Source organism: Hippopotamus amphibius, chromosome 5, assembly GCF_030028045.1.
Source record: "Hippopotamus amphibius kiboko isolate mHipAmp2 chromosome 5, mHipAmp2.hap2, whole genome shotgun sequence".
Classification (NCBI taxonomy): domain Eukaryota; kingdom Metazoa; phylum Chordata; class Mammalia; order Artiodactyla; family Hippopotamidae; genus Hippopotamus; species Hippopotamus amphibius.
In genome coordinates this window covers 9,156,815-9,169,175 of record NC_080190.1, presented here as the reverse complement: position 1 = coordinate 9,169,175, position 12,361 = coordinate 9,156,815, and the positions used below count along the sequence as shown (strand labels likewise).

General features: G+C 43.0%; 1 protein-coding gene across 2 annotated transcripts; it reads left to right on the top strand.

Annotated features, from left to right (window-relative positions):
* Positions 1–329: 329 nt before the first annotated feature.
* Positions 330–12,131, top strand: PSTK (phosphoseryl-tRNA kinase). Of its 2 annotated transcripts, none has more exons than XM_057734545.1 (6): positions 330–828; positions 3,219–3,510; positions 4,029–4,227; positions 8,022–8,097; positions 8,675–8,722; positions 11,842–11,902. In XM_057734545.1, exons 1-5 carry the CDS (start codon positions 613–615, stop codon positions 8,708–8,710), a joined length of 819 nt encoding a protein of 272 aa, XP_057590528.1. In that variant the 5' UTR covers positions 330–612; the 3' UTR covers positions 8,711–8,722; positions 11,842–11,902. The 2 variants fall into 2 exon arrangements, with proteins under 2 accessions (XP_057590528.1, XP_057590527.1); XM_057734544.1 differs by having other exon boundaries at positions 334–828; positions 8,629–8,722; positions 11,842–12,131.
* The last annotated feature ends 230 nt before the right edge of the window (positions 12,132–12,361 follow it).

The following is a 12,361-nucleotide window of genomic DNA, read 5'->3' as shown; positions in this document are numbered from 1 at the left end:
TTTCTTTTCCTGCCCTTATTTCCTCGCACTTGCTGCCGAGCAGCGGCGTCAGGGCGCAATAACTGCTATTAACTTTGCCCTTCCATCGGTCACATCTGGGAGCGGCAGCGGAGTGCAGCTGTCGGACTCAGATTCGGCTCTTTTTTTGTTTGCTTGATTTCCAGTACCTGACCTTCCAAAGACTGCTGGAAGAAGAGACTGGAAACTCTTCTGCGATTTTTCTGGGTGGGTATGTCATCGTAAAAACAAACAAAACCGAGGCGCAGATCCTAATAGCTTACAAGTTTCCGGAAGGAAGAATGATCCTACCTGAAGATCAAGTCCAACTTTCTGACACTTTAGGAAACGTCCAAGTTTTAGGAAACGCATCCCCGTGAACTTCCCAGCCTAGAGGACTCGCCTCACAGAAAGCTCAGTACCAGGGCTTCAGGGGACCAAGGGGACGACCTCGGATACAACCGCGACCACGCATGGCTTTCGGATCCAAAGGCGCCCGCGCTCCTCCACAGCGCCACCAGGCGGCGCAACAAGGCAGTGGGAGACTGCGCGTGCGCGACTGACGGACATTGCTACAGCCCACGCTCCCAGCCGCCTCGGGTCTCCCGCAACAGCATGAAGACCGGCGAGGACGCCAGAGGAGCGCTCAGCGAAGGGCCGCGAAAGCTAGGCCTTTGCGTCCTCTGCGGCCTGCCCGCAGCGGGAAAGTCGACCTTCGCTGGTACCCTCAGCCACCGGCTACGGCAGGAGCTGGGTTGGGCCGTGGGCGTCGTCGCCTATGATGACGTCATGCCAGGCGCGTTCCTGGAGGAGGCGAGCGCTCGCCCATTGGTCAGTGCGGAGGGGGCGGGGCCTGGGGCTGCAGCGGAGGGAGGTGCGCAAACCCCAGGATCCGCGCGCTGGGCGATGCCTCGGCCGGGAGGTGGAGGAGGGTGGAGGTGGAGGAGGGTGGAGCTGGCTTAACGCAGAATCGCTTGACCAGAAATATAAAACAATACAGACGGCCGCCAGCGTACGCTTAGGGTCCTAAGTCAGAGTGCCAGGTGGAAGTCCCCCATTATCAGATAGCCTCCCGAAAATCCTTTGGGAAGGTCCTTCTGAAAAGGGGGACAGAATCTCTCAAAAATTCCAACACAGCCGATTTAGCATTCAGCCAGGCGAATCCAGGTGTTGTGGGGCCTTGAGTTATGCGGTTTTCTTTTAAAGAAAAAGGATACAAAATTATAAGTAACAGGGTACTTACTGGGGTCCCTCAACAGAGTCTGTGCAAATGAAGGACTTGGCCTCATCTCAGGGTAAGCCTGCTTCTGTCAGAATAGGAAAAGATGGCTGATTCTCAGTTGACCGCCGGATGAAGTAATGGGCTTGTATTTAGGGGTCAGCTTGGGGTCCAGGTACGTCCTCCACTTTAAGCTCTCAGATCCCCCTCAGCGCTGTGAGATGCATCCCCTTGAGAAGCATGTGAAAACTGAGGCTTCTGGGGGAAGAGGGGATGCCTGTCGCCCATCTCATGCTCACTCTTTCATTGACATGTTCTGAAACTTGTTATTTTTGTCATTTAGTGCCGAATGTAGCCGAATTCATGTAAATAAAATGCAAATATGGTGTGATTCCACTCTGTAAGTGTATATGCAAAAATACAGTACATTTGGCATGTGGAGAAATTTTGAACTTCTCCAGCAGTTATATACGTCCCCATTCTTAGTTAATTGTGAGGTAAATACAGGATCAGGCCCCTGGTAGCACTGGATTTACTTAGGTAGTAGTGTTTTCCCCACTCTGGAGAAAGCTGGAGTCTTTGATAGGGATCATTGTATCTGCTGGGGTTTTCCCTCACTTTTCTTATTACATGTTTTCCACTCTCCCCCCTACAGACCAAGGCCATAGGGCTCATCTAGTCACCGGGAGTAGGCTATCTCACCTTTTAGGAATCTGTTTCCTTTTTTTTTTTTTTGATAGTAGTGTTTATCTTTATTTTTAATAAATTTATTTATTTTTTATTTATTTATTGGCTGCATTGGGTCTTTGTTGCTGTGCCCGGGCTTTCTGTGGTTGTGGAGAGCTGAGAATACTCTTTGTTACCATGCGCAGGCTTCTCATTGCAGTGGCTACTCTCATTGTGGAGCATGAGCTCTAGGCGCGTGGGCTTCAGTAGTTGCAGAGCATGGGCTCATTAATTGTGGCCCGAGGGCTCTAGAGCACTGGCTCAGTAGTTGTGGCGCCGGCTTAGTTGCTCTGTGGCATGTGGGATCTTCCCAGGCCAGGGCTTGAACCCATGTCCCCTACATTGACAGGCGGATTCTTAACCACTGTGCTACCAGGGAAGCCCTCTGTTTCCTTTTGAGTGGGTTTTGCTGATGTATTTGTTTTAGATGCCGTAATCAGTGATGTGGTAAAGCATGGATACACGGGAGAGGGATCCTGATCCCCTGTCCTTGTGTTTTCCCTCCAGCCTTGACCTCATAACTATGTCAGTGTTCACCAGAGCCCTTGAGCAGCGCAAGATTACTTGTATTTTCAAACCATTTATTCTCTGCTCCTCAGTCTGCATCCTCTATTCCCCTATCCCATTCAAATCCTGTTGTTAGCTTGAGGTCTTTTCATCTGGACCTAGGGAACTTTCAGCTGGACCTAGGGAACTTTCAGCTGATCCCCTTTCTGTCTACAGCTTTTCTTATTTCAGGGGCAAATGAGCATTGCTATATCTTAGCCAGACTGTTTTATTTTGGCAGGATATTGATTTTGGTTCCTCCTTTCTCCTGGGTGGTAACAGCTTTTCATTCTTTCAGTCATTCATTTATTCATTCAGTCATTTCATATACATTTCTGGAGCATCTATTAGGTGTTAAACCCTCTGCTGGAGGCTGGGTGTACAATAGCCTGTTGGTCTAGCATGGATGTAGAGATGCCTAAACGATGTAAACCCTGTTAGAGTAGAGACCCAATATACATAGAACAGGGTGTCATGATAGGCAGGGGAGGATCTGAGCTGCGTTCTGCGCGGTTGAGTCTGAGAAGAGTTCACAGAGAGCTAACATCACTGAGTAGTTTTTCAGGCAGAGGGAACAGCGTTTATGGAGACCGGAGGATGAGAAAGCAAGTTGGGTCTAGAAAACTCCAGATGGTTCAGAAATTATCATAATGGAGCAGATGGGTGTTGAGGCATGACCACCCTACTGGCCAAAGGCTAATATAAATGGCAATTCTATGGTATTTTGCAGCCATCCCAGTGGAAATTGCTTCGCCAGGAACTGTTGAAGTACCTTGAATACTTCTTTCTGGCTGTCATTAATGGGTGTCAGATGTCTGCCCCACCCAGCAGGACTGAAGCCATGTGGCAGGATTTTATAACCTGCTTGAAGGATCAAGACCTGATATCTTCTGCAACACTTGAGGCCCAGTCTTGCTACCTCCTAACGAAGACTGCTGTTTCTAGACCTCTGCTTTTGATTTTAGATGACAACTTTTATTATCAAAGTATGAGATATGAAGTCTATCAGCTGGCTCGGAAATGTAATTAACACTTTTTTTTTCTTACAGAGACATGTATTTGCATATCAAAATCACTACTGTCTTTAGTGAGAATTTAATTTGGATTAGGAGGTTTATACGGATTTACTTAATTTTCTTTTTTTTTCTTTAACAATTGTTAACATTTATTGAGTATTTCATGTGGAGCACAGGCTCCAGGTGCACAGGCTTCAATAGTTGTGGTGTGTGGACTCAGTAGTTGTGGCTTGTGGGCTCTAGAGTGCAGACTCAGTAGTTGTGGCGCACGGGCTTAGTTGCTCCATAGCATGTGGGATCTTCCCAGACCAGGGCTTGAACCCGTGTCCCCTGCATTAGCAGGCAGATTCTTAACCACTGTGCGCCACCAGGGAAGCCCTGGATTTACTTAATTTTCAAAGCTGCATGTTCAGTATTACAGATGGTCTTTCCTGCTGCAGGTGGGATAACTTGTCTAAATAGGTTTATTTCACATTTTGGAAAAATAGTACCCTAGTAATTTTGTGGTTTTTAATCGTTTTCAGATTCATTAGGCTTTTGCCAGCTCTTTTTAGAGTGTTCTCTCGAGACCTGTCTACAGAGGAATGGTCAGAGACCACGACCACTGCCTGCCGAGACCATCCACGTGATGGGAAGCAAGATAGAAAAGCCCAACCCTGAGAAAAACGCTTGGGAACACAACAGCCTCACAATTCAGAGTCCAGCATGTACTGCAGAGGCCAGGTAGCCCTCTCAAAGGTGTCCTTCACTAGGTGCCTTGCTGCACAGGCCCCGTGCTGACCGCTTTCCCTGTATCTGCTTGTTTACTCTTCACACAAGCCTTGGAGAGAGATTATGATTTCCCTGTTGTGTCGAAGAGGAAACCCAGTGAGGAAGTTTAGTTTGCCCAGAGTCGCTGAGATTGTAAGTTACAGCTGAGACGTGGGCCCAGGTTTGTTTGCAAACGTGTACTCTTGTTAACGTTATACCGTTTCCCAGAGGTCTGAACAGGGCATTCAGAGTAGGGCACATCTCTGATACTCTTGTGGAAGTAGCATAGTCTAAGTAGATTACCCAGTAGTTTTCTTATAGAGAGAAAAGGAGTGGAACTGGTACTGAATCCTAATTTTGCCTTAAAGCTCATCCAGGTACACTGCTTGTGTAGGTGTGAGGCTTGTGGCTATGGTGTCTAATGCATTTCATTCCTGAAATAGGTCTTGAGGGTTCTAGCGTTCTGGAGAGTTCTAGTTCAGCATATTCCTGTTAGAAGTTTCACTAATGATGGAAATGTTCTGTATTTGCCCTGCCCAGTATGGTAGCTGCTGGCCACATGCGACTGACCATGGAGCACTTCAAATTTAGCCAGGGTAACTTATGACCTGAATTTTAAATGTTATTTTAATCAGTTTAAACTTAACTGGCCGCATGTGGCCGGTGGATGCTACAGGGGACAGCACGGTTCTAGAGGTGTATTGCCCCCAGTTCCTTAGTCCTGACTGTTGTCCAGAGGGGATCAGCAGTTTTTAAAAGGCTGATTTTTTAAAGTATTCCTCAGAATGTTTAGTTCCCAGGATACAGTTTCCATGCATTCTGTATACTCTAACATTCTAAGAAACAAAGAAAAAATTGGATTTAAGTAGCTCTTGTTTATAGTGCGAATGAAACAAGCTATGGCTGAGATTTCTCATGTTGACTTCTGATAGTATCGTGAAACTTTGAGCAGGTGAACATGTAGGCAATTGATGGCTTCTCTTTCTGGACCACGGACAGTGTTTTCCTTCGGAAGTGAATGCCTGGTGGAGGCATTGAGAGACCCCATGAAAGCAGCCTCAGCTTGGCATCACTGCTTTGGGGGCCAGTTCTTGCTCGAAGCAAGGAGGAATGTGAGCTTTACCAGTGCCAACCCTGAGCATAGCCTGCAGTTTTGTCTTGGGTCTTAAAAACAGGGTCCAAAATAGTCACAGCAGGACTGTGATGGGGTTGTCTGGAGTCTGGTGGCCCTGTATGGGAAGTTGAAAGATGATGTGACAAGTATACCTTTCCCAGGCTTCTGTGAAGTACTACTACTACTACCACCACCACACTACTACTATTACCACCACTAGTATTACCACCACCACTACTACTACTAGTACTACTATTAGCAGAAACAGCTATTGAGCAGATTCTGTGTCCTAGGCAAGTTCTGAACACTGTACATATAATCCTATTCAGTCCTCACAACAGCCCTTTGAGGGTAGATACAGTTATCCCCCTCTCACGATGGGACAGCTTTGGCCCTGGTGAGTAAAGTTACGTATCCAGATAGTAAATGGCAGAGCCAAGATTCGGACCCAGGGCAGTCTCCTGCGTTCCAGAACCTGGGCTCTTTTCTTTGTGAGAAAGATCGTGTTGAGGTGAAGATGTAACTCAGTGATTTCACTGGCTCACGTGTTTTCAGTGTTGCTCCTTGTACTCTGAGTAAAATTTAAACTCCTTACCATACCTTACACACTCTAACCCTGATTTTTTTTTTAACATTCTGTTCTTTTACTAAAAATATGCCCACTCAAGGAAAATATTTTGTTTTTTTCGTTTGGTGACTCATAGGGGGAAACGATTAGGTCAGCAACAGCAGGGAGAGTAGAACACTGGGGGAAAAAAAATCTTGTTTTTTAAGATGAATCTATTCTGGAAAACTTAAATTAGAGCATTACTTTGACATATAACTCTCTCATGATGGCATCAGAAGTTTTCATTCCATGCATGGACTTAGAGACTGTCATACAGAAGTAAATCAGAAAAACAAATATCGTATATTAACGCATATATGTGGAATCTAGAAAAATGGTACAGATGAACTGGTTTGCAAGGCAGAAATAGAGACACAGATGTGGAGAACAAACATGGACACCAAGGAGGGAAGGGGAGGTGGGATGAATTCAGAGACTGGGATTGACATACATACACTAATATGTATAAAATAGATAACTAATGAGAACCCGCTGTATAGCACAGGGACCTCCACTTCGCTGTACAGTAGAAACTAATACAACATTGTAAAACAGCTCTACCCCAATAAAAAAAAAGTTTTCATTCTGTATAATTAAAAATCTCATCAGATAAAAATGTGCCTATCATGCATAGGATGTTTGAGTAACAGACTTAATCATTTATATTCTCAGAGACATGACATTTGGTATTTTCTTCTCTTTTTTTTTAAATTTTAAATCTGATCCCTAAGTTTGTTGGGTTTTTTTGTTTGTTTTTTGTTTTTTATTGGCTGCGTTGGATCTTCATTGCTGCACTCAGGCTTTCTCTAGTTGCGGCGAACCGGGGGCTACTCTTTCTTGCAGTGCACGGGCTTCTCATTGCGATGGCTTCTCTTGTTGTGGAGCACGGGCTCTAGGTGCACAGGCTTCAGTAGTTGTGGCATGTGGGCTCAGTAGTTGTGGCTTGTGGGCTCTAGAGCACAGGCTCAGTAGTTGTGGCGCACGGGCTTAGTTGCTCTGCCGCCTGTGGGATCTTCCTGGAGCAGGGATCAAACCTGTGTCCCCTGCATTGACAGGCGGATTCTTAACCACTGCGCCACCAGAGAAGTCCCCATTACAGAGTACTGAGTAGAGTTCCCTGTGCTATACAGTAGGTCCTTGTTAATTATCTGTTTTATATATAGTAGTGTGTGTGTCAGTCCCAACCTCCCAATTTATCCCACGACTCTCCCCTTGCTCCTTTTCAACCAAACTGGCCTTTTCTGTTCCATGAATGTGAGCAGCTTGTTCTTGTGTCAGGGCCATAGTGCTTGCCAGCCCCTCAATCCTCCCCACGTGTATAAGCTTCACTGGCTTCCCTGACCATCCTCCCTAATGTGAATGGTGTTAAATAGACTAGCCAGGCACTCCCTTAATGATCATTAAGTGAGTCTTCACTCACTTATCCACTTGTTACTGTCTGAAACTATTATTTTTTGCTAATTTATTATCTGTCTCTCTCCATTACGTTATCAGGCTTAGACAGGATAGGGATCTTGCCACACCCCTAGCTTAGCACCTAGTTTCACATACATAGTTGTACAATATTTTTCATGTATGAAGATGCTCAATAATATTTATTACATGAATAAATGAATCCCACCGCAACCCTCAACGACCTCTTGTCTGGTGAAGAATTTTGCAAATTCACATCCTGTAAATGAACAGAAGCCAGAAAATAAAGACCAAGCAGCCTTCTTTAGGGAATATAAGGTTCTAGGAGCCCAAAGTTCAGCACTTCATGAGGGGAAAGAGAGAATGTCTTTTCAAAGCTATGGGTATGAGTCTTAGGAAATTAATGTTTTTTACATGAGGAGGTTTGGGGGGCTTATCATTTGTTTTGAGCTTCTACATTTGAATTCTGCAAGTAGAAGGTAGCTTTCAGATCACTTTGGAAACCCTTTTTATTTAGGATTTTGCATATACCAGTTTTATTCCTCTAGAATTCAGCTTAGTACTCATAAACCCAAGTTCTTTAAAAACAGGTGTTTGATATAAGCATTTATTTTATCCTGCTGTCTCTTATAGACTGAAGTTGACTGATCTGTTGCTTACTGCTTTGGAAAATCCAATAAAATATGTGGAGGAGAATGTGGAGCAAAAGGTAAGTCTTCCAGTTTAGATTTAATATAAATGAGAAGGAACTTTTTGTAGGAAGATCTTTTTGAGCTGAGTGTAAAATATGAGTAACGTGTGAAAGACACTTTGTCCCTGCCTGGGCATCTCACCAGCACTCAGCTCCTGACACCAGTGGTGCTCTGGAGGCAGCTTGCCCTGCCTGGTCAAAGCCGACTGTTAACTTCTCAGAAACATTGGAGCCTGTTGACATTGTGTTGGTAGCTTGAAGTGGGCATGGATGGGAATACCTACACCATAGAAAGAGGCAGATACTATAGATAGGTTTGTGTTTTTGTTTTTCTCTTTGAGAGCCCATTCGTAGACACTTACCAGCATGTTACCTACGTGGAATCCAGTTTTCAACTGGGTGTATTTCGTTTAGACCCTCTCCTACAGAAGAATAACTGGAACAGAAGTCACATTTACTTTTCTTTGAGTCTCTTCACCTATGCATCCCCTATACTTATTTCTTTTAGAAAACTAGATAACTGTTCCAATAACAATGTCTATTACCTAGGAAACAGACAGGTTGATCTGTTCAACTAACATTCTTCATCAAGCAGATCAGAACCTCCGAAGAATTCTCTCTCAGACGATGAAGGAAGCAAAAGGTATGTTGAGTAGTTAAGATTCTATTTAGTTGAGACTGTTCTCTCCTGCTTACTCTTGTTCCCTGGACACAGGTAGTTTATTTGCTTTCATACATAAAGTTTACATATGTTTCCAGTTTAAATATGCAACTTGGTTGTGTTAAACTAAAACTTCTACCTCTGGAACCAGGTATCATCCACCCAATACGTTTTTGTTGAGTGGCTACTCTGTACTAGGCTTTATTCTAGGTACTGGGGGGTTGGGAGGGAGCAGAACATCATAGTGAGGAGACAGGCAAAAAAAAAGAAATATGTGAATACATGCCGGTGCTCTGAAAAAACAAAGTAGGGTAAGGCAGTGTAGTGATGGGAGGATTTATTTTTAAAAGAGTAATCAGGAGGGTTTCTCAGAGGAAATAGCATTGAAGCAAAGATGTGAATGAAAGGAAACAGCAGCCACACTGATGCCTGGAGGGTCATTCCAGGCGGTGGACACATCAAGTGCAAAAGTCCACAGGTAAAGCTGGTATGTTCTAAAACAGAAAAGAAGCCATTGACTCTGGGGTGAAGTAAGGGATGGGGAGAGGTAGTCAGGGGCCAGGTGTAAAATCAGCATGGAGTTTGAACAAGCTCAGTTCATCGTCAGCCTGAACTTAGATGAAATACATGGTAATTAGTTTTATAAAATCATTCCTTTAGATTTTAAATATTGAACTCCGCTGTATTTAAAATTTGACTTAAAAAAATAACAGCAACTTAACATTTCTTGAACTTCTTTTATATGCTAAATGCCTTATAAATGTTGTTTCTCATCTTTAGAATCCTATTAGGTAAGTGAAATTTTACAAATGGGGAAATGGAAGGTCTGAGAGGATAAGTAACTTGCCCAAGGCTGAACTGAACAGCTGCTAAATATTGTACTTGGGGAACCTGAAGCTGAGTTAGGTCTGATTCTAGTTTGTACTTTGCTATGTTCACCCACACCACCACTTATAGAAAACACTCCTGCATAGAAAGAAGTTTCACAAAACCCTCACGTGTTTAATGAACTCTACTGTGTTCTGTTTGATTCCATCTTAGAAAAACACTGGTTGCAACTTGCAACCCATTTATGGGTTGTAACCCAAAGTTTGAAAAAAAGAGCTGGAACAAAAATGGTATCACATCAGAATGAAAACAAAAATAGTTGTAGGAGTTCTTTCAACTATTTACCTGTCCATAAAATGAAGGGAAGGGGGAATGGGGTTATGCCCAAATTACTCGACTCTTTTCCTATCCATTACATTTTTTGTTTTGTTTTTGTTGGGTTTTTTTTTTTTTTTTTTTTTTGTGAAGGAGGTGGTACTAGCTTCTAGAACTGTGCTTAAATACAATGTAAAAATTCAGTCCTCCTTCCATCAAGGAAGTGAAAGGACAACCCACAGAATGGGAGGATATATTTGCAAATCACATCTCATAAGGGACTTATATCCAGAATATATAAAGGACTGTCACAACTCAATAATAAAGACAAATAACCCAATTTTTTAAATGGACAAAGAAACTGAATAGAAATTTCTTCAGGGAAGATATACAAATGGCCAGTAACCACTGTATGGTTGGCATCATTAGTCATCAGGGAAATGCAAATCAAAACCACAGTGAGGACTTCCTAGGTGGCGCAGTGGTAAAGAAACTGCCTGCCAATGCAGGGGACATGGGTTCGAGCCCTGCCCTGGGAAGATTCCAAGTGCCACGGAGCAACTAAACCCGTGCGCCACAACTAATGAGCCTGTGCTCTAGAGCCCATGAGCCACAACTATTGAGCCCATGTGCCGCAACTATTGAAGCCCACGTACCTAGGGCCCATGCTCCACAACAAGAGAAGCCACTGCAGTGAGGAGCCTGCGTACCACAATGAAGAGTAGCCCGCGCTCGCAGCAACTAGAGAAAGCCCACGTGCAGCAACGAAGACCCAACACAGCCAATAAATAAATAAAATAATTAATAAAATAAAAAAGAGCACTGGCTTTAAAAAAAAAAACCCACGGTGAGATACCACTGCACATCCACTAGGACTCTAGAATCCAAAAATCTGAGTGTTAGTGAGGATGTGAACTCAGAACCCACGTACACCACTGGTGGGAATGTAAAATGGTGCAGCTGCTTTGGAAAGTAGCCGAGCAGTTCCTCAACAATTGACTGTAGCTACCATAGGACCTAGACATGAAAACATATGTTCCTGTAAAAATTTGTATGCAACTGCTTATAGCAACATTATTCCTAATAGCCAAAATGTAGAAGCAACCCAAATGTCCATCAACTGACAAACAAAAATGTAGTCTATCCATACAAAGGATTATTCAGCCATAAAAAGGAATGAAGCACTACAACATGGATGAACCTTAAAACATTATGCCAAGTCAAGAAGCCAGTCACAAAAGGCTAGGCATTGAGTCCAGTCATGTGAAATATCCAGAATGGGGAAATCTAGAGACACAAAGTAGATTAGTGGTTGCTTAGGGATTGAGGGCAGAGAGAGGGGGAATGGAGTAAGAGGGTGACAGCTAAAGAGACTACCAATGACAAAAATGTTCGAAGATTGACTGTGGTAATAGTTGCTTCTGTGAACATACTAAAACCACCAAATTGTAGTTTAAATGGGTAAATTATATGCTATGTGAATTATCTCTCTGTAGAGCTATTAACAAAAAAATCAGTTCTCAGTCACACTACCCACATGGCTAGTGGCTGCTGGATTGAATAGGGCAGACAGAATATTGCTATCTGTAGAAAATTATATTGGACAACTGTTCTAGGTATTATGTATCAGAGCTTCAAACCCAAGTTGTCATTTTCTAGCTCAGCTTTTTTGCCTTACTACCTGTTAATTCAATAAGACTGTAAGTCAACTTATTTTGTCAACAAAAAGTCCCTTTCAGGTTTGTCTTTTCTGCTCATGCATTTCATAGCAAGTTACTTAAATGATTTGCTTGTATCGCATTAATGTGACCTTTGTCTACATATTATACCAACTCAATTATGATTTATAGAAGAATCTGAATGGTTTGTCTGAAGTAATCAAATTAATTTCCTGATGTCATGAGACAGTCCAGCTTGATTTAATTTACACAAATAATTTGAGAATATCTTTATTTTAGATAAACAGGTGTTTCCACACAACTTGAAGCTTCTAGCAGAAGAACTTAACAAGCTCAAAGCAGAGTTTTTGGAAGACCTAAGACAAGGAAACAAAAAATACTTGTGCTTTCAACAAACCACCGACTTATCAGATGTTATTTCTTTTTTTCATTATGAGAAAGATAACATTGTACAGAAGTATTTTTCAAAGCAGCATTAAAACTTCTGATTTCCAATCAAATCTATTTTGGTTATGATTTTGCAAACTAATTAAAACAATTCTGTATTACTGGATGTTTTCTAGGCAAATGATGTGAATTGCCAAAGGAAACAAATAAAATCACTCTAAAGGATCCATTTGTCATAGCAGAAACTCCTTCACTCTGTCACTTGTCAGATGTGACATGGATAATTAAGCATCAGAGGAAGTCTTCCTCATTTATGTGCCAGAACACTTGGGGGGGGGGGGGTAGGGGTTACACCTTACATAAAGAGAAGAAATTAGGAAGGAGACAAGATGCTGATTATGGAACTGTTTTT

Bases quoted from the DNA above. Each gene is read 5' to 3' on its own strand.
- PSTK (XM_057734544.1), top strand. From the start codon at position 613: ATGAAGACCGGCGAGGACGCCAGAGGAGCGCTCAGCGAAGGGCCGCGA. The intron at 3,511-4,028 runs GTAATTAACACT...AATCGTTTTCAG, and splicing joins CTATCAGCTGGCTCGGAAAT to ATTCATTAGGCTTTTGCCAG. The intron at 8,723-11,841 runs GTATGTTGAGTA...TCTTTATTTTAG, and splicing joins GACGATGAAGGAAGCAAAAG to ATAAACAGGTGTTTCCACAC.